This window comes from Acomys minous, assembly GCF_964271855.1.
Source record: "Acomys minous genome assembly, chromosome: 1".
In the NCBI taxonomy this organism is placed as follows: Eukaryota; Metazoa; Chordata; class Mammalia; order Rodentia; family Muridae; genus Acomys; species Acomys minous.
In genome coordinates, this window is record NC_140483.1 from 155,146,128 (window position 1) to 155,172,155 (window position 26,028).

General features: G+C 51.6%; 1 protein-coding gene across 11 annotated transcripts in view; it reads left to right on the plus strand.

The window, feature by feature from the left end:
• The window catches only part of RGS3 (regulator of G protein signaling 3), a 142,978-nt gene extending 128,555 nt beyond the window's left edge, over window positions 1-14,423 (plus strand). For 9 of the 11 annotated variants that reach the window (XM_084747955.1, XM_084747949.1, XM_084747956.1 and 6 more), the window contains 6 exons: window positions 79-1,209; window positions 8,459-8,520; window positions 11,353-11,454; window positions 11,723-11,784; window positions 12,385-12,551; window positions 13,470-14,423. In XM_084747955.1, coding sequence (XP_084604081.1) covers window positions 79-1,209; window positions 8,459-8,520; window positions 11,353-11,454; window positions 11,723-11,784; window positions 12,385-12,551; window positions 13,470-13,655 — 1,710 coding nt within the window. In that variant the 3' untranslated portion in view covers window positions 13,656-14,423. Of the gene's footprint in view, window positions 1-78; window positions 1,210-8,458; window positions 8,521-11,001; window positions 11,248-11,352; window positions 11,455-11,722; window positions 11,785-12,384; window positions 12,552-13,469 lie in introns of those variants that run through there. The other 2 variants (XM_084747953.1, XM_084747954.1) reach the window with 2 other exon arrangements.
• The last annotated feature ends 11,605 nt before the right edge of the window (window positions 14,424-26,028 follow it).

Here is a 26,028-nt window from a genome sequence, read left to right on the forward strand (position 1 = left end):
TTTTGGTATCAGCCTCTGTAGTGCTGGCATCTCCAAGACTCCTTCTCTGAGCATCCTTTCTTCCTTTCTGTGCTGCAGATGTTTGAGACAGAGGCAGATGAGAAGAAGGAGATGCCCCTGGACGAGGGGAAGGGGCCAGGTGCTGAGGAACCCACACCCAGCAAAGACCCCTCTCCCAGCCAGGAGCTTCCCCCAGGACAAGACCTCCCACCCAGGAAGGACCCCTCTCCCAGCCAGGAGCTTCCTCCAGGAGAAGACCTCCCACCCAGGAAGGACCCATCTCCCAGCCAGGAGCTTCCTCCAGGAGAAGACCTCCCACCCAGGAAGGACCCTTCTCCCACCCAAGAGCTTCCGGCAGGACAAGACCTCCCACCCAAAAAAGATTTGGGGCAAGAAACTGCTCTTGGCTCAGAGTCACCATCCAATGAAGACGCAGCATCCTGCCAAGAGCCCCCTCAAAGCCCAGAAACCTCAACAGGCAAGGACTCCCCACCAGGCCAGGAACCCCCTCCAACCACAGAACTCCCATCTTGTCAGGACCTTCCTGCTGGTCAAGAAGCTACTCCTAGCCAGGACCCTCTGCTCAGTCAAGAGCTCCCCGTCACCCCAGAACCATCTGCCACTGTCCAGAACCTTCCACCGTCTCAGGAGTCACCTCCCAGCCAGGGCTCCCCGCCGGAGAAGTCCAGTGCTGAGCAGACCAGCAGCTCTGGGGAGCTACCAGCAGCCACTGTAGCTGTCCCTCCAGCCTCCAGACCTAACTTTGTGATCCCTGAGGTCCGGCTAGATAGTGCCTACAGTCAGCAGGATGGGGCCCATGGGGGCAGCTCTTGTGAGGATGAGGATGCAGAAGATGGAGAGGAAGGGGAAGAGGGGGAGGAAGACGAGGAGGATGACACCAGCGATGACAACTATGCGGAACACAGTGAGGCCAAGCGCAGCAGCCTGATTGAGACTGGCCAAGGCGCTGAGGGCGGCCTCTCGTTGCGTGTGCAGAACTCGCTGCGGCGCCGGACGCACAGCGAGGGCAGCCTGCTGCAGGAGGCCCGTGGACCCTGCTTCTCCTCTGACACCACCTTACACTGCTCTGATGGCGAGGGCACCACATCGTCCTGGGCCATCCCTTCACCCCGCACCCTCAAAAAGGAACTGGGTCGTAATGGAGGCTCTATGCATCACCTTTCTTTGTTCTTCACTGGACACAGGAAGGTGAGGAGAGGGACCGGGGTGGGGGTAGTTGGAGGGCATGTACATGAGATGCGAAGGGCAGTTCTAGCGCCTTGGAAAGGAGCCGCCATTCTGTTCCACTCCTGCTCCTTGAGAGCCTTCCCAGTGAACCTTCTGCTCATTTTACGAAAGACAAAACTAAGGCCTCAAGGTACCAAGGAGGAGAACCCATACACTCAGATAATGTGTTGTCTCTCCCAGCTCCATCATCCTATGGTCCCTGCTGAAGACAGAGAAGGTGTGGTTTAGCCCAGAATACATTTGGAGACAGTGGGGGGTTGGGAGGGGGAGAAAGCCTGGCCAGACTGAGGCGTAAAGCACTTGTCATGCAAATGTAAAGGCCCATTCCCCAGAACCCACATAGAGCTAGATAAGGTAATACACCCCTATAATCCCAGTCTCCTAAGGCAAGATGGGAGGCAGAGGTGTGAGAGTGCCTGGACACTCACAGGTAGCAGCAGCAATAGCAGCAGCAGCAAACAATGAAAGAGACCCTGTCTCAGACAAAGAAGAAGGTGAGGCCTGACACCCAGGGTTATCCTCTAATCACACACATACCCCCTCCCAGCACGCGCGTGTACACACACACACACACACACACACACACACACATGCACACACACAGACACATGCACACACACACGCATACACACACACACACACGCACACAGGCACATGCACACACACATGCACACATACACACACACACACACACACACACACACACACACACACACAGGCACACATTATTACAATTTAGATCTGGTCCATGTTATGATATATAAATTACATGCTGTGTGACAGGTGTGGTACAAGGAAGAATATTATTGTGAGAAGGGCAGGGGAGAGAAGGTGTAGTCAGAGTGAGTCATGAGAGAGGCAGAGTTAGAGGGACAGACAGAGAGAGTATTAGGGAGGAGAGACAGAGAGAGATATGAGGTGGCTTATTATAGTCTGGCACACACCTGGCGGCTGCAAGTGATGATGTCAGAGGTTTCTAGGCAACCTAGAGGCAGGCTAGTGGATACCTCATGAACTAACAGTCCAGGCCTAGCCAGACTAGACATCTGTTAGCTAACAACAAAGACAACATCTTTGTGTTTATTCTAAGCAATTCACACCGATACATTCATCTGCCAGCAGCTCTGTGCTCTAGAGAGTATTTGTGCCCATTTCACAGATGAGAAATCTGAGTCCCGGAGAGGTTCTACATAACTCGATCCAGATCATACAGTTTACAAGTGTCTGGACCAGAATTAGATAGAGTCTGTCTTCGAGACCAGCGCTCTTAAGGACTCTGCTATTTGCCTCATGCAAATGTTTATAAACAAGCACATCAATGTTTATGGTTTTCTGCTCTGTGCCAGGACCTGTGCTCGATGCCAGGGCAGAGGCTGCAGGAGCAGTGATCTCAGCTGAGGAGGGGAAAGAAAGGGCTCCCGGGGACTTAGCCTAATGGAACAAACCACACCGCGGCCTTTAAATCCAGCAGTCAGTTTGAACCTAAGTTCTATTCCTTACCTATTGTGTGGCCTTGAGTGAGTCACCAGCTCCTCTGAGACTTGCTTTCCCTCCCTGAACAGAAGGGCATAAAAGCACTCTGTGTCCCCGAGTGGGTGAGGGTGAACAGGAAGAGCCTGGGGCCTGGGGCCCTGATTGACATCAACTTTGGAAGAGGCCCTCAGGGAGCCCCGCTTCTGCTCCTTCATTGGAAGTACATCTGTAATGCTAAACTGTTGCTATGACAACTGTAAGAGGCCTTAGGGGAGGGAGGGGGGAGGAGCCCAGCTGATGCCCAGAGATCCACAAGTTTAGAAGAGACCCCAGGGCCTGGGACTTTCCAGAAAACCTAGAAAAAGATGCCCCCAGTAGGACCTGGAAGGTCAAATACATTTAGGATAAACTGAGGTTAAGGCTAGATCAAGGAATAGAGCACAGGCACACGACATGCTTACTGCCACTCCCTAGCCAAACCCATGGCAGACATCACCAATGGATTCCAGCTTACTCTGCTGCCAAGTTGGGTCATGACCTTTTAAAGCTTTTGCAGCTTTGTAACCACTGACAAGGTTACAGACCTGGCATTTTAAAAGACTCTTTCAGCAGGAAAGTGGTCAAGGCCATAAGAACCGTGGACTTTGGCCCCACCCCACCCCCGGACACCAGGAATAAACACCCCCAGCTTTGGGATGGTTCTGTCTCCTCATCTGTAAGCTTCCAGGAGGTGGTCTCATGCCTAGCCTAGCTCCCTGGCATCAGAATTTCCAGGCCTAGGACCCAGACCCTGCGTTTTAGACGAATGCTCCAGGGATTATGATATTGGCCTAAGCTTGAATGCCACCATTGCCATCCACGGCCAGTCCCTGAGGCTGCTCATACAGGGCTCAGGCTCACACAGGGCCGGCTCACACTCTTCTCTAGAGGGCAGCTGAGGACCCAGGGCCCACCCACCTACCTTAAACCATTAACTGCCTCCTTTTTTGTACTGTCTCTTCCACCATCCTTGCTCCACCACAAATATTCACCTACAGAGAAGTGAACACACACTCGTGAATGCATTCCACCTTGCCCCTCAGTTCAGGGGACCCCAGTTCCCAAGGACAGACGCCCCCGCCCCCCCCCCCCCCAACCTGGGAATCCGGCAGGTCTGTACCAGCTCTCTCTTGCCTCAGCTTAGGTTCCCACTGGTGTCTTCCCATCCCCCAACCCCCACCGTCACTTCCTCCTTATCACTTCCTTTCTCAGGCTAGAGTTGGGGGCTGTTCCTAGCCTGTGGGGGCCACTCTAGAGTCCGTGACTTCCACTCTCCAGGCTCTGAACAGTTCATCCCTGATGCTTGCAGCCTCCAGTGTCAGTCAGAAACCCACCCAGGGCAAGAAGGACTTGAAGCTCAGACTGAACAAGCCCCTGGTGTCACACCATCCCTCGCTAGCCGAGGGCCTTGGCTAGCCCTTGCCTTCCCCGAGCCTGTTTCCTCACTGGGGTAGTCATGGTAATAACGTCATGCCATGCCGGCAGGATCAAGTAGCTTGATGCGGGGCCTTAGGGCAGGATCTGGCGCTCACTTCCTGGTGGGTCCTCTGTGAATGGTAGCCATGTTGCTGAGCTGGTGGAAGAGGGGGAAACAGCTAGTGCAAGCATGACCACAGTCTTACCCCAACGTGCAAAGCAGCGCACTGGCCTTTCTGACTGTCATAACACCACTGGATTGCTAATTCCTTTTCCGAGGTGATATTTCATAACGTATAACTCATTGTGTGATCCAAGCTGGCCTTGAACTCATGACAGTTCTCCTGCCTTGGCCTTTCAGGTGCAAGGATTATAGGCCTGAGCTACCATGCCTGCTGCTGGTGCTCCTCTTAGTGGGCGGGGCTGAAACTCTTTTGTCCCAAGGCACACAATGAGTCACATGGCTCTACCCCTGCCCTCTCCCCCTCTCCCCGCCACCCCACATCCCGTGCTGATAGGAGGCTGACAGAGAGAGGCAACAGCGTGTTCTCCTCATGGCTTGGGCCTCCCTCTCAAGGTGAAAAGAGGGTGAAGTTGTCAGCTGTGGAGGCAAGTGGACCCATTCTAGTCTCAGTTTGGTCTCCTCCCCTGGCTCTGAAACCTAGGGCAAGCCACTTCTTGGAGCACCAGTCAAATGGGACTGGAAGTCACAGCACAGTGAGCTTGTGATGATGCGAGAACCAGGAAGGCCAGACAGAGCTGCCATGGTCCTAGGCTCGTCACATGTGCTACTGTGTGGCCAAGCCATGTGACTCTAAGCACAGGCCGCTGTGGCGACTTCACAGGCACCCACTGAGGTCCAGAGAAGGCGGATGGGGGGGGGGGGGCGGACCATGAGGCTTTCCACTGGATCATTCACTGGGCCTAGCTTGTGTGGAGCCAAGCTGGCTTATGGCGCCCCCTGCTGGAGGCCCAGCACAGTGGATGCTGCAGTTGGCCTCTGGTATTGTTCCTTGCTTTCCAGGGAAGGCTGGCCAGGTAAACTGTGTGAGCCCAGGAGCTATCACTGACTTAGATACGTCAGCCATTCTTTGACACTGAGAAAAACAGAAGCGATGGCCCTCTTCTGCCTATGCTTCCTTTCTGCCCCCTTTCAGGGTTGTCATGGTAGCTCTGGCCAAGGTCACAGGTCAGACAAAAGGATGCTAAAATTTCCTTTGTCTCCAGGGTGGGATAACACTCTCTAGGCTTCTATTTTCAAAAATCCTAAAGCTATTTCCTACGTCTAAATCCCCTATGTCTAAATATGTTTAGTGCCCAGGCTACTGCTGCCACATGGTCACACAGGACCCAGCTCGGCAGCCACACATGACCCCAGGAGTCAGACCTAGGACCAAGAGAGGAAGTCAGCTGGGGCCCTGCTCACAGAGTAGCCCTCAGACTCCACCAGGCTTTGATGACAGACTGCAACGTCTCTGCATCTTGCCTTCTTAAAGAGCCCAGGCAAGCTATACTGCTTTGAGCCCCAGTTTCCTCATCTGGGAGCTGAGAAAAAATAATAGCAAATGGCCCTTGGAATTGTGAAGATTCAAAGAGATCATATAGATCTATAGACTTCAGCACAGTGCCTGGTCCATAGTACTGGCAATGGCTGATGTGTATCGACAGCCACGCCCTGTGCCCACTCTATGCCTTTGCTGACTCACCGCAGCCCCATGAGGTGTATCCAGATGTGACCCTCATCTCACCAATAAAGGAAGCAGACATGGCAAGCAGACCGAACACGTCTAAGGTCAATTAGCTAATATGTGATTGAGCTAGAACTCAAATCCAGGCTGTTTAGAAGCTACACTCTTAATCATGGCAGCAATTAGAGCAGTAATGGCAATAGGAATCATAGTTATTATTCCAAGAGACTGTGAGCTCTCGGTCCCAGAGGTGACAGGGTGAGGCCAGGCAGGCCCTGGGGATCCCCCGCCACAGTTCAGGGAGGAACGCTGGGCTCATAGTTCTGTCACTTTTCATCAGGGCAGGGTCATGGAGGATGGGTAGGGGACAGGTAGGAGGAACTGCCCCTTTGCAAGCTGGCCCCTGGCCATCTTTGTTGCAACTGGAAAAAGAGGATCTTGGGGACCATGCTGGTACCTCCAAAAACACAAAGCTGCAGCCAATGAGGATATCTGAGAAGCACTAGGGTCCGGGAGAATCCTGCCTTTCTTTTAAGAATTATTTATTTATTGTTCTGCATGCATGTACACCTACATGCCAGAAGATCACATTGTAGATGGTTGTGAGCCACCACGTGGTTGCTGGGAATTGAACTCAGGACCTCTGGAACAGCAGTCAGTGCCCTTAACCTCTGAGCCATCTCTCCAGCCTGATTCTGCCTTTCTATCTCCGGGTTTTTTTGTTTTTTTGGTTTTTTTGGTCTTCTTGATTGCAGTCCCCTGGCTCCTTTTAGTGCTGAGGTTTCTTAAGTTGCCTGAAAACTGAGACCCACGTTCAGAGCTTCTGGGCTAGGCTGGGTCCCCATTGAAGATGACCCCACCCCACTTCCAGCGGTGGAAGGAAGAACCCATTTCCCAGCAGTGCAGAGACTGGGGGGTGGTGGCTGGCGGGAGCGGTCCCCAGGCCCATTGTGTGGGACTGATAAAGTGCGGAAGCTGAGGTTAGAATCGGAGGAAACCCAGCTCCGTGGCCCTTTCCCACGGGTGGGGGCTCCAGGCACTGCTGAGCTAGGCTAGCACAGCTGCAGACCATGTCTCTGTGGGACAACAGCAATGACATCAGGTCACTGAGCACCCTTGGGTGCCAAGGCTGTCCATGGTTGGGGACCGAGGACTCCATACTGGTGAATCTTCTGCCTGTTTTGGCCGGTGGCTGACCCTAGGGATCTGCTGTCACCAAAACAACCACAAATCATCTTCTGAGTTGGTGGAAGCAGCACATGTGCTCGGGGCTGGCCCCACACCATGTGGTGTGTGTGTGTACCCTTGGGTGCACGTACACACACGAGTTTCCTGCACTGGCGTGGCAACTGATCCAGGAAGGAGGCAGCCTTTCCTGAGTCTTTCCCTGGAACCCGTCACCTTGTGCCATCTTGGCACTTGAGTGCTGCGCCCTCTGCTGGTCGGGCCTTGATTTACACAGGCGGATTCTGTCACTTAAATGTTTAGTGTTCTTTGGGCAAGTGACAGAGAGCCTCTGTTTACGTATAGACTTTCTAGGAGGATAAATGGGACAGAAGCTAGATGAAGGGTATGAGGCAACGAGGAGGTGGAGGGTACACGGAGAGAGCGCCTCTCATGCAGGAGGTACAGTCCGTGCAGAGGCTGTGAGATCTGCAGGCTTCGAGATCTGCAGGCTGCAGTGGGACCTAGGGATGAAATTGGAGGTCCTGGATCCAGCAGAGAAGACTCCTAGATGTATTTTCCCAGGCTGCATCCCATCCTAGGATGTATTCATCTGACAAATATGTGCTCCTACTACACTGGCAGTACGAAGGTGGCCAGGCTAGTTGAGCCTTCCGGTGGGAAACTCAAGAGTCAAGCAGAGGGGACCTTCGGGTGTGGCGGGGACCTTAAAAGAGATATAGAGGGCACAGGAGGTGTCCTGGGGTGCAGAGGCATCCAAACTGCTTGGCTGAGGCCTCTCAATTTACGTCTTACCTTAAGCTGGATCTCAGAGGAAGGCTAGCCAGGAGAATTCCCAAGAGTGAAGACAACAGAGCAAAAACTGTATGGGGCTGGGACAGAGGAGAAGGCTTTTAGAACAGGCGCTGGCCTGGAGATCAACTGACGGTGTGACAGCTAGTGTTAACATGAAATTTGTGCCAGGTCCTGTGATGAATACTCTGGCGTGTGATGGAGTTTGGATGCTGTCCCAAGAGCACTAGTGAGCCCTGCAATGCTTCAGGGCGAGGGGACGCTCTCAGGTTCCTTAGACCCTGGGTCCTGAGCTATAGCCATCAGGGTCTTGCTTGTGGAAGCTGAGGAATGGAAGATCAGAAAGGGCCAGTGGCTGGCAAAACCATCCAGCAGAAGCTCGTCTGGACCCCTGTCCACCTGCCAGCCAGGACATCGGAAGTGATGCTCCGTTCCTACTGACAACTGTCCCTCTGCTTCTGCCCCCCAGCAAACCAGGAAAGAGCCTGACCACTTGATCTGGGAGCTCTACCAGGCATGGAGCGCTGGGCTCATTGGGCTGCTGGAGGCCCATGTCCTGGGTTTGGGCCACAGCCCCTGCATACCCAGACAGCGCTGTATCTCTGTTTTCTCTGCAGATGAGTGGGCCTGACCTCGGCGATGATGACGAAGCCTCCCGGAAGAGAAAGAGCAAGAACATGTAGGTTGGGAGGGCTCTGATTGTCATTCCCCTGCTCAGGGGATCTCCTGGCATCCCTCTCTCCTGCCCCAGCCTGGCCTCCCCCCCCCCACTCCCCACCCCATGGGGAGAAGCAAGGATTGCACACTCCAGCCCCGCCCACACCCCCAAACAGATACTAAGGAACAGTGAGATAGTGAAGACCCAGGATAAATCATCAGGGTCTCGAACGTTTATTTTCTCAGAGCTATGCAAGAACCACGTAAACCTGGCCCAGCCTGGCCTCTGAGCCAAGCAGCAATGTAGAAAAGTCCTTGGCATAACGAGCTGAACTAAACTGACCGTTCTCTGGAGTTCCCGAAAGCTAACAGTCTCCTGCATGGCCAGGAGGGGGCTCTGCTGGCCTAGCTACACTAACCATATCATGTTCTGCAAGCCTTCCTGGCCAAGCCAATCCAGGCTCCCCACCCCTGTGAAGGTTTATTTCTGGTGCCAGTTAATAAGGTCTCTGGGTTGTGAGGGATTGCGGGTAGGGGTGGGGGAGGGGGAGGTTCACTTTCCTTAGGTTTCCTCAAACCTTCAGGCTTAAGTCCCTGGAGACTGGAGGGCAGAGTTACAGGCAGCCCCCCCCCTCACCCCTGCAGTGGGAACACATTCACCCAGAAGGAGGCTGCCCCTCTGTTCAGTAGCTAAGAGGACAGCAGTCTTCCGGGGCAGGATGCGTTTAGTGACCCTCTTCCCTAGCACAGCCCTTGGCAGGAGTCCACTGGTCTGTGAGCCCCAAGTTGTCAGCTTCCATGCCCTCTCCTGTTTTTTTTAGCAACAACCGTGGGCTTCTGTCAGTCTGTAGCCAGAGACAGTGAAACACACAAACAGCAGCTCTCCTCCGCACGGACACTCCCCGTTTAGCTGCAGTTTAGGCGGATGGGAGGGGAAGGGGGAGGTAGCCATACAATAGCAGAGCTGCTGCCGGTGGTACCCAGGAGAGAGCATTAGATGACGACGGCGGGGGGGGGGGGGGGGAGGGGGCGTCCAGAGTTTCGGAACTGCCCCACAGCCACACACCGTAGCTGCCTTTAAAAGTCGGCGTGGTCTTTTGAACGTCTGGCGTTCGCATTCCTCAAGGCTTAGACAGGACTCTGAGCATCTGATATGAACACAATAGCCGGTGTTCACTGTGCTGGGTCCTGTATGCATTACGTAGATGATCCAACTTAAGCTTTACCGTTTAGTCTTACTTTGCACGCCCCTTTTATGTGCCAGCTCCTCTCTTTACAAAAAGGAAATGGAGAGCTTATGGAGAGCTTAGTTACTCACCCAAGCCCTGTAGGAAGGGAGTGGGAACCAGGGTGGAAGGGCCAGCCTGCTGTTGGGTGGTGTCTGGACTCCTTGGCCTTTTCTCACTGGGTTAGAACCTACTGCAGCCAGAGCCCTTCTCTGGCCAACTGTTCCTAACCCCCAGGACAGGTGTGACTGCAGCTGCTTAGGTTCGAACACCGTTGTTCCAGTCACTGTACACAGGCTGCCTTATCCTTACACCCCCACCCTTCACCCCAAGTCCTGAGCACCCCAGTCGGTGGCAGGAGTATCATCCTTGTTAGATGAACAGGGAGCTTGACCCTCAGAGCAGTTTGGGGGCTAGTCACAGTAGGCAGGAATGGGGTGGGGAACATGGGTTTGACCTCAAGGCTGTGGGTCTCTAGAGCTGAGCTGCCAGCCTCCGCCAGCTATAGCGCCCCACAGGGTCTCAGGGGTCCAGGGGCATTTAGGCTTGCAGAGCTTCTGGAGAAATGCCACAAACAATCTAGAAAGTTTAATTATTTAAGCCTCTTGGCTTTGCGATTTTGGTGAATTCTCAATTTGAATCTTTGATTCCAGCCAGCATTTTTACATCTCAGAATGATAGAGACCAAAGTTAAAATGAGAAAAATATTCAATCACAAAACTAAATATGTATAGAAATTAAGTAAATAGTCAAATGCCCTCCCCCTAGGCACCCCAAGTTTATAGTATTTACACTTTAGGTTATTCTGAGCCTCTTTTGGGGCCTCTTGTATATTAACGGATGGCCCTGTCCAATACCAGTGAGAAGCTTGCAGTAGGGGGCTGGAGACCACAGGCTAGGGTTATGAAGTTGAGGAGCCTTTAACCCTTTTCTCACCAGCAGTTTCCTGAAAGCTAAAATCTGCCTCTGGGAGGAGCAGCCTGGCTAAAAATGGTTTTTGGCTAAAAATAGCCAGTCCTGCCACCCTGGTGGGCAGAGCCTCCTTCCCTCCCTTTTTCCTGCCCAGCAATTTGCCCCCCTCGTAGCCATGGCAACAAGAGAGGTGGGTCACAAATAACTGGGTCTGGCTTTCTGCCGGAGGCTGGCCCCAGGGGCTGTCCTTTGCAAACACATGCCCCTTTCACGCTGCCTCTCAGGGTTGGCCGGCAGGGCTGTTTTTCTCTGCTCCCCCGCCCCCCCTCTGGTCCCTCCCATTTCCTGGCTCCGCCTGTCTGAGTCCCAGCCGGGCTGGTGCTGGAGTCCAGTCATCCCGGCCAGGATTCCAGAGACAGCGAGTGTGCGAGCTCCAGCCCTCTGCAGTCTGCACTTTTTGCTGAAGCCTAGGAGCCCAGTGGGGAGGCAGGAGCCAGAGGGTGCTCACTTCACAGCATCCTGAGTCTCAAGGTGGGGGACTCTCCCGAGATGCTCCGAGGCATGTACCTCACACGCAATGGGAACCTACAGAGGCGGCACACCATGAAGGAGTAGGTGCCCCTCGCTCCAGCCCACCGGGCCTCCTGCACCCCAAGTTTGCCGGGTTGTGTGGAACAAGCTCATCAACCCTCTTCTCTGCTTCTGCCCCCCCCCAGAGCTAAGGACATGAAGAATAAGCTGGCTATCTTCAGGCGGCGGAATGAATCTCCGGGGGCCCAGCCAGCCAGCAAGACAGACAAGACAACCAAGTCCTTCAAGTAGGTACCCCTCTGCCATTCCAGGACTCTGGTGACCACTGACTTTTGAAAAGTAGGATGGGGCAGCGGGGTTGGGGAAGGGGCCTTGTCCACTGGATCCTACTATACAGAGGCGGTGCAAACTGTTGCTTCTGGGAGGCTGGTGCCCAGCAAGCATCTCCTTCCAGAAGTAGTTGTTTTGAGAAGGCCAGGCAAGGGTGGTGGAAGCTGGAGGTAGAGTTAGCTACCCAGCCCGAGGTCCTTACGCATTCCTACCCTCACCCTTCAGGCCTACCTCGGAGGAAGCCCTCAAGTGGAGCGAGTCCCTGGAAAAGCTGCTGCTTCACAAATGTGAGTAGGGACCAGCCACCTTGTCCCCCCCCACTTCTTTCTCACCACTCCACCCCTCTTTCCATAACTCAACCTGCAGAGTGTCCGCCAGAAGTGCCTTTACTGTCTCTCCTGGTCCACGGGTGGTGTCGCTCCTGTTAGAAAACAGCAGGGCACACTAGGGCCCTTAGTTGGGCTTTGGCTTGGCTCCTGCCAGGCCCTCCCTGCCCATGGGAGCCGGCCTTGCCTGCCAGAAGCCGTTGGGACCTGTGTGTTCAGACCATATTCTTAGAATAAAGGCAAACATGTCCACGTACTGAGGGCTCCCACTGGGCCAAGTGTGCCTGCTACACACTGGATCTTCCACAGAATTCTGGGGGATTGGATGGATAACCCTTAGTTTACAGAGGGGGACACTGAGGCATAGGTAGGAGGAAAGCCAGGCAACACACTCACAGGGAGGACCACATCTAAGTGCCCCACTGCTGTCCGCGAGGGGGACTCTTGCTAAGTTCCCAGCATGCACCGTGTCAAGGTTCTTGGAGGGAGGTACATTGTAGGTTTCTAAGGGCAGGCAAGGCTGACTGCGCCTCTCACCCTGGCCTGGTCTTCCCCTCACAGATGGCTTAGAAGTGTTCCAGGCCTTCCTTCGCACCGAGTTCAGTGAGGAGAACCTCGAGTTCTGGCTGGCTTGCGAGGACTTCAAGAAGGTCAAATCACAGTCCAAGATGGCAGCAAAAGCCAAGAAGATCTTTGCCGAATTCATCGCCATCCAGGCTTGCAAGGAGGTAAGGCCCCTGACTCAGGAACCTTTCTGTTGCTAGGAGGCAGCCAGCAGCTTGAGAAGGGAGGACTAATGTCTAGTCAGCCAGGTGAGCCAGTGAACAGCATGCTGGCCCGGAACAAAAATGGCCTGGCTAGGCCCTACTATGTGCCTGGCACATGTTGAGTTCTTTATGTATGAACTCGTGTGTTTAATTTACCAATGACCTCTCAACCAACTCCAGATATTATCCTCACTCTAAAAGTCTGGGCTGGGGCATTAGTTCAGTTGGGGCCAAGTACTTACTTTGCAAGCGTAAAGGCCCTAATTGGAGGCCCAGAACGCATGTAACAAAAAAGCCAAATTTTGTGGTGTATTCTCGTAATCCCCTCTGGGGAGGCAGACAGGAGGACTCACTCCCTCAGGCACACTGGCTAGCCAGTCTATCTTAATCAGTGAGCCCCAGGTCAGTGAGAGATCCTGAGGTTAAGGTAGATGGTATCTGAAGAAACCATAGCCATGCTTTATAGTCTGGCCGCCACGTGCAAGCATGCACACGCATACGCAGGGCCACACACAAAATGAAGAGGGTCTTAGCTTGACCAGAGAAGTGCATGCCCATCAGGTGTCCTCTGTGAGTGGGCACTCAGGCATAGTTCTTACAGCTTTGAGGAAAGCACCTTCTTACCTGTGTATAGAAAACCAGAGGGACAGTGTCCCCAAGCACCTATCTCAAGGCTGCTATCCCGTGACCCTCGGCAGCCTGACCCTAGGAGTTTTCAGATGTCATAAATCCTGCCACCCAATAGCACTCCGCTAAACCAGGTCCTGTGGTCCCTTGTAATGTCACGTGGTACAGAAGAGGCCGGAGTGGCCCCACTGTTTCCCTGGTACTTGGTCTCCAGCCAGGCAGCCCTGACCATGCCCTTCTATGACTCCATAGGTAAACCTGGATTCCTACACACGAGAACACACCAAGGAAAACCTTCAGAGCATCACCCGAGGCTGCTTTGACCTGGCACAAAAACGTATCTTTGGGCTGATGGAAAAGGACTCGTACCCTCGCTTCCTCCGTTCTGACCTCTACCTGGACCTCATTAACCAGAAGAAGATGAGTCCCCCGCTCTAGGGACCACCAGTTTCCAGCTCAGCATTCACACCAAGCGGAGCGGGCTCCCTGCCCACCCGCCTCCCTCCCCTGTGACGGAGGGGGCAAGTGAGCCCCCAGAGGCTATGTCTCCAGACAGACAGATGGACTTTTGGATTCGAGGCCTGGACTGAGAGAGGCCCAGGCCACTACAGGAGTAAGAGGACCGGGCGCATCAGGTCCTCAAGGCCCCAGAACGAGGGGACCAAGGGCCCTGGCAGGTCAAGGGTCCTGGAGGAACCAGATTGGGAGCTGTGACTCCCCTGCTTTGGAGATTCGGAGACTTCCCGCTGACCAAGTTCCTTAGAGAACTGGCTGGAAGTGTGACAGGAGGCCCAGGCCTGGGCTCCGGGGGGCCGTCCTGGGGGCTTGTTGGGGCCCACAGCTCAGACCCTCCCCTGTCGAGTTTTATTTATTTAAACAGTAGTTGGACGCTTGGCACATGAACTGTAATAGGAAACCCTCACCCTGTCAGTTTTCTTAACTTACAAGTGCAATATCTTAACCAATGCCTTGCGAAGGCCACCTGTAGGGGGTGGCCGCCATCCTACAGTTTCAGGGCATTTACTGGTCCCAGGAACCAGTGGTGGCAGCTGGACCTTCTAGTACTGACAAGGCCTTAGGGAGATGCTGCAGAAATCTGGCACCCCCTGGGTGGGGTGTCCCTCCAAGAGAACTGGGAAAGCATAGTGCCCTCCGGCCACCCAGAAACAAGCGCTGGAGCAAATAAAAAGGCCGGTGTTATTCTCATTCTTGGTCTTCGAGTGTTCCTGGTCTCTAGGCTGGGAGGTGTACTGTCATCCCAATGGATACATTTCTTTCCTGCCGGCCACCCTGGAGCCATGGACAGTGCTATATGTGGGCGGGGTGGTTCTGCTAGCCTGCATGCTTCTGAGGATCTTGGCCTGTGCCCTCATTTTTCAGAAGAGGACAGTGAAGCAAGTTAGGTGACTAGGGTAAGGTCCCGGGGCAGCAAGCAGCAGAGAGCGGGAGACTACGGAAGCCTGATTGGCCCTAACATTGTGGTCTTGACAGCTCAGTGGGGTGGCTGCTCAGTGGGGTGGCTGGCTGCCTAAGTAACCTGTCAGTTCCCTTGTTTTGTCCTGATACACCCTGCACTTCCAATGGGTCGTTCAAGGGGTGCACCAGGTGGATGAAAGAGGGGTGAGTGTCCCCCCTCCCCCAGTCACAGGCAGGGTGACAGCAGGATCACAAGGCTCTGGTGCTGGAAAGAAGAGCTGAAGAAGCAGCAGGAGGGAGACAGAGCTCCTCTCAGGCCTTGGCCCATCTCTCTCGCTTGTGGCTTTGTTTCCCCTCCTCTGTAGCAAAAGATACAGATGTAGGAAAAGCCTGGTACCAAGGAAGAACCTGGACCTCTTGCCTACAGGGGGCAGAAGATGGACTAGAACCCAGAGCCAAGTTGATCCAGGGCCGCGATGCCCTTACATACAGCCTCGTAACACATGCATGGTCCAGGGCGAGACTAGCTCTTCTAGGCTACGCAGATGAGTTTTAATAGAGCTGGTGCATGAGATAGACACAAACTACTAGATCAGCATTTCTCAACCTGTGGGTCGCAACCTCTTGGGGTCTAATGACTCTTTTACAAGGGTTGCCTAAGTCTATTGGAAAACACAGTTATTACATTATAATTTTTTTTCTTTTTTCATTATAATTCTTAATAGTAGCAATATTACAGGTATGAAGCAGCAACAAAAATAATTTTATGGTTGGGGCAGGGTGGGGGGTTCACCACAACATGAGGAACTGTTAAAGAGTTGCAGCTTTAGGAACCACTGCCCGAGATCTTTTTTCTTGCCTGGAGTCCCGGGCACAGGTCTGTCCACCAGCAATGCAGCCTCTCTTCTCTGCCGTGCTATGTCTGGCCCCTACACAGGGAGAGGATCCGAGCTGGTAATCTCCATCAGGAGGTTTCGGGGCCTAAGCTGTGCAGGATGCTTGAGCAGGGCCTGAGTTTGGGAGGGTCCTTGGTCCTAAGCTCATTGCAGACCTGGGGCTTCGCATGGCAGGAGAGGATGAGCTAACCGCCTGGCTTCTGGTCCTCTGTGGATGCTGCACCGTGGTCCTGTCTTGGAAACACCACCTTGGGTGGACAGTAGGCTAGTTTCCCCTTTGTCAGTCAAGCTCTGGCAAGCACCATCGGAGTCAGTTGTGCTGCTCTGTCTCCAAAGACTGTATGGGTGTGCCATGATACAGTCCTGGGTGTTGCTATGGACTCGCTCTTGTAATGTTGGCCTGTAACTATGGGGCTCTGAGCCTTGAGATAGGAAAAGATGCCATGGACTTAGCTCTGGGGTGAAGGCCCAGTGAGTCAGTGCACACAAAGGACTGGTGCTGGGCCAGGCATGGAGGCGGGACTCCTTATATGTTGGAAGCCATTTTGTTCCTCCAGTGGAGTGGTGGGTCTGCCTTCCCTGGGCTCTGGAAACCTAGCAGGAGGCCTAGCCAGTGAGCCTGTTTGGCTTTGTAAATAGTAAAGGCCTTTCCCAGCATGGAGTCTCATTAAGGCTGAACCTTTGGGAAGCAGAGCTGTGTTCCTAATTGAGAGCAAGGATATTTCTCAGGCTTCTTCCAGACCTGAGTTGGACGACCCAACACCTGAGTTTAGGGAGGACTGCAAAGCTACAACTTGTTTCTGCAGATGGTTCAAAGCAGATCTGGATCAGAGCTTAGGACCCCATGACCTGTCTGGCCTGGCTCCTTTGTGGCATCGTGTGCTGGGAAAAGTGCCTGGCTACACCCAAAGACTCACTGTCTTCTTTCTTGGGGTTCCAGGGATAGAGCCACGAGCCAGACCCTCCACCTTCCAAACCCCAAGTTGCCGTGGAAACCAAAGTCCAAGAGAACAAAGTCAGGCGGATGGAATTCCCATTTCAGAAGGCCCCCGTTGCCTGCTTTCCGTGACTCACGCATGCCCTGGCTCCTTTGGCTGCAGCGTGCCTTTGGCCATGTGGAACAGCTGGAGGCCAGAGTGGAAAGGCCCAGCTGGGTTCTCTTGTCCTGCCCTCACCTGGACTCCTTAGTGGTGGTGGTGGTGGGTGTTTGCATGTGTTGAGCATACCTTTCTACCCTGTGAGACTTTCATCTCCTCACCTGTATAGGGTTGTTTGGGACCACTCCTTGTGCAGCAGTCTAGGCTGGGTAGAGTGGGCCTCATGCTGGGAAGGACATTGCTGCACACCCTCTCACGCAGCCAGGAAGACTGAGGCAAGCCAAGGCTGTGGCTCAGGGAGGGTTGAGAGTCAGCCCCTGCCTCTGCCCGCCCCCCCGCCGTTTTACTTCATTCTATGAACCCATGAATCAGGCTCTTAGCCCCACAGCCTTGGGTTGTGTTGTATGCAGTTGCGCCATTCAAGAGTTGTGACTCTAAGCAAGGCTGTGCATATGGTCACAGAGGGGGTGGTCCTGGCATGGCTACGGGTTCCTTAAACATACGCTGTTTTATTGACAAATTAGTAATTGGGATCGCAAGTGAGTGGTCCCCGTGCCTGGCCTCTAACTAGACCTGAGAAGCCGGGAGGCTTTTCTTCTCAGGCCCCTGGTCGATGGGTAGCTAACTGCAAGACAAGGTCAATATGTTCCCAGGGATAAGTCGCAGGCAGCTTGTCCTTGCATGGCTGCCCAGCACTGGCCTGGTTAGAAGCCCCTGGGGACAGCTAGCAGGGTGAGTAGGGAGGGCACAGCAGTTGCCACTCTACTGGGTGTCTCTGCCAGCTCAGTTGGGCTCCATGTGGGTGAGTCAAAGCCCTCTTGCTCACAGGAATGAAAGCAACTTATTTTCCTGAGGCTGGCCTGGCCTGGGGAATTCAGGGTCCCTAGCCTCTCCAGCCTACAAGAAACCAGCTGGTTCAAGCTGCCATACGGTCTTTAGTCCTTTCCTGGCTTTCTGCATGCATTCCTTCCCTGACAGGGACTTCGTTATTTCCTGAGAGTGTGTGTGCATGAGGACCTAGGAGCTTTTTTGAGGGCTCTCAACTTCTCTATTTCTGAAGTCTGGATCCCGAAGCAGCCCACTGGCAGCCTGTGAGGGACTCTGGTCACGTACTAGCCATGGACCCTGTGATTCTAAGCTTCTCTGATGTACCTCTCTGTCTCCTACCCCCATCCAGATTTCAGGCTCCAAAACCCTGTTTCGGCTTTAGAGCTCTGGACCCTTACTTAAACCACAGACCCTGGGACACACCTGGTTTGCTGTTGTATTGCTTATAGTTGGCAACATCTTTACAACATCTGGCTTTGCCTGTCCTCTTCCTGGTTGAGCTAGGCAGGAGGAAGAAGTGCTCCTATCTCCTGCCATATTAGTGTCCCGGGGTGGGAAAACTCCCAAGGAAAAGCTGTGGGTCCTGTTTCAGGCCAGTTCAAAGAGACGGTGTAGCCTGTGAGGGGTGGTAGGCCAGGTTGCAGCTGAGACGACTAACTCCCACTATGCAAGGCACACACTGAATGTGACGCAGTCCCTGCCCTGGCTCCACTCATTCTCACCGCAGCCCAAGGCAGGGACTAAGGATTACTTTTATCACACAAAAAAAGAAAAGTGAAGGTTCTGGCGAATATGGGCGATCATGTTGTTGCTGGCAGGTGTTGGGACCTCAGGCCTCCATCCCCAAACCCCATCCCACATGGAGCACGGTAGGCGGGCAGAGAAGACCCTAAGGGAGGCAGCTCTGTCTGCAGCCTCCTAGAAGACACAGAGAAGATGGAGAAGCAGGGCCACAGAGGCACCAAGACTCCAGCTCTGAGTCGTGTGTTTGCATTTCCTCCCATGAACTCCTGAGCCAGCAGCTGGTTCCATCCAAAGAGTTTCTTCTAGCCCAGGTGAGGACCAAGGTGGCTAGGAACGGGCCCTTTGGAGGCTGGTGGATCTGGCTTGAGCTGTGTTCATGCACTTCAGATGCCCCTGTTCCCTCATTTATGAAGAGAGAGTGATAATAGATCTGTCTCTCTGAACATGAGAGTGGGTGCAGATCGGCTGCCTGCCTTCCATCCCGAATGCTTTGGGTCAACCTCCGCTCAGGGCCTTTGCACCCATGGCTTTCCTGCCTGGATGTGCCTCCTCTGCTCCTTAGTGTGGCAATGACGATGGCGCAGTTAATACGGACGGAGGGTTAACCTGCCCAACTTCTCTGCTCAGCAAGAACCATCATTGTAGTTGCTGCCGCAAGGTGTCATGGAGCCAGACCCAGGATCAGGCCTTGGCAACTCACCCACTTAGTTTTCTAGACTTGAACAGGTTGTTTCCCTTTCCTAGGCTCGGTTTCTCCTCAGTCTGTGGGGATGGCACTGAGCCTGCATCAAAAAGCAGCCATGACACTGAGCCTGCATCAAAAGGCAGCCATTGAAGTTAAGAGTGCACACCAGGGAAGTGCTGGCAAGTGTCTATAAGCTCATGGTATCTCTAATTCCTCAGTAGGAAAAAGGGGCACAGAAGCCGGGCATAGTGTGCACATGGCACTTGGGAAGTGGAGGCAGGGAGTGTCAGGAGTTCAAGGCCAGCCTCAGCTATGTAACAATCCCAGGACTAGAGTGGACTACCTTTCAAAACCAGCCAACCAAAGCCAACCCCAAACCCCCAAACCAAACAACACCAGAGTCTGCCTTGCCATTAGGGACACAAGAAAGAGGAGTGAAGTGTGGTGGCTCAGGACCCATGTCCCTGAGGACAAGGCTGTATGTGTTCTATGCCTCAACCCCTTCTTTGGAAGCTTGCTTTAGTTGTCACCTCCCCAGAAAGCCTTCCCAGATGACAATGGAAGCCTTGCTGTGTGCTCACAGAGCGCCTGGTGTCTTTCCTTCCTCACCTGTCATAGGTTGTAACTGCCTGTCCCTATGGGTTCACTTTGTCACTGTCTATCCCTTTCAACAGTAAAAATCCTCGGGGACAGAGTCCCTATCTGTCTCATGCCTCCCTGTACCCTCAGCCTTATCACAGTGTCTGACATGTGCCCAGTGCTTAGTTGGTGCCTATTCAATGGTTGGGCGCATGGCCCAGTAGGTGGGTTGAGAATGGACATAAGCTAAGAAGCCACCATCAGAGACAATTTGTCTTGAAATAGTAGGAACCTGAGTTTAGAGCTCATGTAAAAAGTCCAGTATACTGGTGCATGCCCCTAATCCCAGCACAAGAGAGGCCGGGGCAGGCAGATCTCTGGGGATTGCTGGCCGGTTCCAGATCAGAGAGAGAGAGTATCTCAAACAATAGAGGGGATCAACACTTAGGGAACGGCACCTGAGGTTGACTGTGAACACCCACCACTCTGCAAATAAAGCTTGAGTTCTGCTGTGAGTTACGGGAACGCAAGACAAAAAGAAGCTCTCACACGGAAAGCAAGTGGACAATGCCCACAGCCCAGCGAAAGCATGGTGTTTCCATGAGTAAGTAGCAATGTGCCCAAGTGCCTTCTGTTTGCTGCTTTGCAGATTCCACCCTGCAGCCAAAATGTCTGCTAGAGTTCCTCCTGTCACAGAGCAGGGGAGGGGCCTAAGGAAGATGAGCAAAGGGCAAGAGCCAATTATTTCTTAGAAGGTGCCCCAGATCGTCACATGACATTCCTCACCTTGGTCACATGGCCACACTTAAGTTACAAGGGAGGCTAGAAATGTGGACTTCATCTAGATAGCAATATGGCCGGGTTTTGTTTGTTTGTTTTGTTTTGTTTTGTTTTTTTAAAAGCAGATGCTTTATTCCTCTGGGACTCTGAGGTAACCTAAGGGTAGAACAGATACTGAGGGACAAGCAGCTATCTGCCACTCACCAATGGGAGCCACCTATTCGCTTCAGGCTGTGGAAGGCAAGTGGATGTTTATCAGTCAGCTACCTACACAACAGTGCTGCAAAGCAAGCTGCCCTAAGCTCAGGGCTTTACAAAGCTACCATTTCTTCTCCCTCATGCTCTGCATGTAGCTGATAGCTGATCCCAGAGGAGCTGGGTGGGCTGGCTTCTCACCAGGGCTGGACCCAGACCTGTTGCTGTGACCCAGGCCACCAGCATTAGACCCAGCATCTATCTCCCTGGGAAAGCTCTGGCTACAAGGATAGCAAGGTTTTATTTTAAAATTTTGAGGTTCTGAAATAATTATATAGTCACAGGAAACTACAAAAATAGCCCAGAGAAGTCACATGTACCCTTCACCTAGTCTTCCCCTGATAACTACATCTTACATGATTATAGACCAGTATCAAAAATGGAAACTGACATTGTATAGTATGTGTGTAGAGTTTGATGTCAGTTTGTCCCAAGTGTAGATTTGTGTAACCACCACCACAGCGAAGATACAATGACACAATGACAAAACAATTCTGTCACCACAAAGAGCTCCCTCAATGCCTTTTATAGCCGCCACCCCCCATCTCACTAGCAACCACTAATTTGTGTTCTGTCTCTATAATTTTGTCATTTTAAGGTTACATAAATGTGTGTGACATTTAAAGTTCCTTTTTTTTCCCCCACTCAGTATAACATCTTTGAGATGTATCCAAGTTATTGCATGTATCAATGAGTTAGGTCTTATAACTGCTCACTAGTAGTTCCCAGTGCGGAAGTACCACAGTTTGTTACCTTTTGAAGGACACTTAGACTGTTCTTGGTGTTTGGCTGTTCCATTCAAAACCACGACAAGAAGTCATGTGGAGCTATACGTGATTGTCACTTCCTCTTACTCTGGGTAGCTGACCATACATGTAATTTCTGGATCCTGTGGTCAGTGCAGGTTTAAATTGTAAAAGACTGACAAACTATTTTCCAGAGTGGCAGCCCCATACCATGTGAGACCATTTCTCTGCCCTCGGCAGCAAATGGTGTTGCCTTTGTATCCTATCTTTGTCTTTGCTGTTCTGGGAGACGCGTGGTAATATGACATAATCTCAATTCACATTTTCCTAGGGACGAACCAGAAGTGCTGTGCATTGCTTCACACACACACACACACACACACACACACACACACACACACACACACGCACACACCTGTCACTTGCACAGCCTCATTGGTGAGATGCCTTTTGCTCATTTTCTAATTAGATTGTTTACTTTGGGGCTGTTGAATTTTCACTGTGCTTTATTATCTTACTTTTTAAAGGCAGAGCACACAATAATGGCTTTCATTATGACATAGTCATAAATATGTGTCGTTCTATTTTGTTCATGCTCCAACCTCTCTTTTCTTGTACCCCTTTCTGTGAGAGTGCATTGCATATTCTGTGCATGTTCTTTGTTGAATGTGTCACGGGCAAATAATTTCAGTTTATAGCTTGCTGGTTCATTCTTCTAATCCTTTCTTCTGCAAAAGCTGTTAATTTTGATGGGGCCCAATTTATCACCTTTTAAAAAGTGGATTGTGATCCTCGTATTATATCTAAGAACTTTTCTCTGAGATGCACAGCTCCAAATTTTTCTCTAATGTTTTAAAACTTTTGACGTGTGTGTGTGTGCGTGCGTGTGTGTGTGTGTGTGCGTGCGTGTGTGTGTGTGTGTGTGTGAATCTGTATGTGCCTATGCATGCAGGTGCTTGCAGAGGCCAGAGAAGGGTAAGAGGGTATTGGATCTCTTCTGGAGCTGAGGCAGTAGGTGGCTGTAGCCAAGGTGTAATTGCTGGGAACCAAACTGTGGTCCTCCAGAAGAGCATCAAGGCTCTTAACCACTGAGTCATCTTTCCAGCTATCTAACAGTTTCATAGTTGTTTGTTGCTGTTGTTGATTTTGTTTTGTTTGAGACAGGGTTTCTCTGTGTATAGCCCTGGTTGTGCTGGAACTCACTTTGTAGGCCAGGCTGGCCTCGAACTCATAGAGATTCACCTGCCTCTGCCTCCCAAGTGCTGGGATTAAAGGTGTGCCCCACCATTGCCCAGCTAAAGTTTCAGGTTTGTTTTGAAACCTACAATCCATTTTGGGCTACTCTTAGATGCTATATATTGAATTGAGCTTAATTATCTTTTTTTAATGCACTCTCTCCAGGACTGTTGGTTGAAAAGACTCCATCCCATTGACTTGCTTAAGGAAACAAGCCCAGCTGTATGGGGATGTCCACCACCAACGAATGGTTCAACAATTTTGGGGGGAAGGCGTTTGCTTTTGTTTTAGTATTTTCAGAGTCATACAGGCACTGGTACAATCAACTTCAGAACAGTTTCATCATTTCCCAAGAATGCCTTCCTACCCATTAGGAGCCATTTCCTTCCCTGAGTCTACCCCCTAATCTACTCTGTCTCTGCAATTTGCCTACGCTGGACATTTCATGCAGATGGAGTCACCCATTCTGTGGCCTCCTCCACACACCCTGATGGCTTAAAGGCTCAGTGTATTATGACGTGTCAGACCCACATTTCTTTTCAACCCCTAATAATCTCCATTGTCTGTAATCACACTTTACACACCACACTGGGGTCCCGTGTTCCTCCAGGAATTCCTGGGCCGGTTGTATCTTTTATTTTTTGCCAGTTGAAAACAATGCCATGATAAATATTCATGTACAATTGTCTTGCGTGGTCGTGCTTTCAGCTCTCTTGAGGACATGCTTAGCTGTGGGATGGCTGAGCGAGCTCTGTATTTATTCTCCCGAGGCACTGTCAAACACCAGCAGCTTCTATTCCCACCCTCAGCATGTGGCTTTTCAGTTTCTCCCCATCGTCACCTACACTTGTCCTAATGACCCTCTTTCTGCTGCCATCCTTGAGACTGTGTAGCAGGCCACCGGGGTGTTTTTGTACCCCAGCAGGAAGTCCTAGCTCTATTCTATTGGCCTGCTTCTGAGCACTCTGTTCTGTGGATCTGGGTTTCCACCTTCCGCCAATGGCACGCAGCCTCGACTGATGGGCCACATCCACGAAGCCTTAGGAATCAGGCGCAATGATTCTTTTTTCTCTTTATTTAAGGTATGTGTGTATGTATTCTTGTGTGTACGCTCTCATGTGAACAAGTTCATACAGAGGTCGCAGGTTGATGTTGGCCTTGACCTTATTTTCTGAGACAGAAATGTTCACTAAACCTCGAGCTCACTAATTCAGCTAGACGGACTAGCCAGCAAGTCCCGGGGATCCTCCTGTCTCCACCACCGCCATGCTGAGATGACAGGCACGTGGTGCTATGCCTAGTGTTTTACATGGGAGCTGACAATCAGATTCAAGTCCTCAAGCTTGTGTATGGAGCCCTTTCCTGATAGAGGCATTTTCTAACTATTTATTTGTTTGTTTATTTATTTATATATTATTTTGAGACCAGGTCTCATGTAGCCCAGACTGGCCTAGGACTCACTATGTACCTGAGGATAACCTTGAATTTCTGGCCTTGTGCCTCCATCTCCTGAGTCCTGGGACTACAGGAATGCACTTATGTTGTGTTTATGCAGTGCTGGGGATCAAGCCCAGGGCTCCTTCATGCATGCTAGGTAATTATTTTCATTTGTAAAATTATTTTAGCTATTCTGGTTGCCTTAGTAGTCTGTTAACTGGCGGATAGTTTTGTCTAATATACAAAACTCTCTTGAGATCTTGATAGAAACTACTTGGGAACTACATTTTGTAGGTACTATTTTTTAAACTGTACTTTATTTGGGGTTCCTTATGCCTCTACCTTCCTTCTAAACCCCTGGGCCGAGGTAGGAGAGAAAGAAAGTTAGAAGGGAAAGGAGACTTAGATATGGCTGATCAGGGTCATTGGGTTCTTTGGGAAAATACCGATTTCTGCTCTCAGGATATCTAGCAGTCTAGCAACAGCAAGCGACAAACAAGCAGCCTCCCCAGAGCATCTCAGCGTGTCCTCTCGAAGCCCCTCTCTGGGCTCTGATATTTATACTCTCCTAGAGTCCTCAGAATTCCACTAACTCCAGTGGGCAAAGACCAGGCCCCTTTTAGCCGCATGAGGCAATTATCATCTGTGGGCAAACTAAGGCCGTCGCGTATCCCACACTTAGGAGTAAAACAAAAACCTGTTTACCCAACATAACTGAGTTTTTAAAGGAACCAAAACTTCCTCTGCAACGTTTTGCTCTGTCTGCTGCGGTGGACCTCCCAATCCGTGAGCACAGTATGTATCTTCACTAAGTCAGACCCCTTCTATTTCTGTCAGCATTTGGGACTTTTCCACATGCAAGTCCTGTGTGTATTCTGTGGCGTTTTGTACTTCTCCCGGTTTTCTTTCTTTCTGTGACTATAACACCACGACTTAGGGAGAAAACAGTTTATTTCGTCTCACAGCTCGTAGTCCAACATCTGAGGACGTCAGGACAGGAACTCAGGGTAGGAACATGGAAGCAGGAACCAGCAAAGACCGTAGAGGCAGGCTGTCCGCTGGTGCGCTTTCTAGATCAGGTTCAATTACCTTTCTTATCCAGCCCAGGCCCACCTGCCTAGGAATGCCACCGCCCAGAGTGGGCTGAGCCCTACCGCTTAGCAATTAGCAATCAAGAAAACGCCCTCCCCACCCCCAGACAAGTCCTCAGTCCAATCTGACCAAGGCAATCCTCCAATCTAGTTGTATCTCACAGATAACTCTGGGCCATGTCAAGTCCACAGCTGAAGATAACTAGGATACAGCCCACCCCAAAGGGGAAAAAAAACCCACAAAAATATTTTAGAAGCCCTCCAGCATTCAGATGCTTTGTGTTTTTCTAAACAGTCATGAAAATAGAGACAATTCAGTTTTCTTCTTTCTGATCTGGCTGTCTTTTTTTAACACAAGCTCTATCTAATCTTTCACGACTAAATAAAGCAACGGTAGCTTTTGTAGATGACCTTTATTTATACTGGAGAGTATGTTGCGCTAGGAAAGTCACGTACAAAGTGTGTATGTGTGCATGCTTCTGTGTGTGTGTGTGTGTGTGTGTGTGTGTACAAGTACATGTATGTATGCATCCCTGCATGAGTACACGAGTGCATACCTATGTGTTAATGAGTACATAAGCATGTGTGTGTGTGTACATGTATGTGTGCATCCCTGCATGAGTACACGAGTGCATACCTATGTGTTAATGAGTACATAAGCATGTGTGTGTGTGTGTACATGTATGTGTGCATCCCTGCATGAGTACACGAGTGCATACCTATGTGTTAATGAGTATATAAGTGTGTGTGTGTGTGTGTGTGTGTGTGTGTGTGTGTGTGTGCAAGCCTGTGTGTGTTTGATATGACGGTATGTATGAGAGTGTGAGCACAGGGTCACCTGGAAGCCAAAGGACAGTCCTCGCTTTCCACCTTGTTTGCGGCGAGGTCCCTTGTTTGCTACTGTATGTTTCAGGCTGGTCCTTGAGTTTCGGTGGAGCCTTCTGTCTCCACCCCGTGTCTCAGCACAGAGGCACGGAGATGCTAGGTGCACAACACTGTCCTGAGATGCTAGATGAGCAGC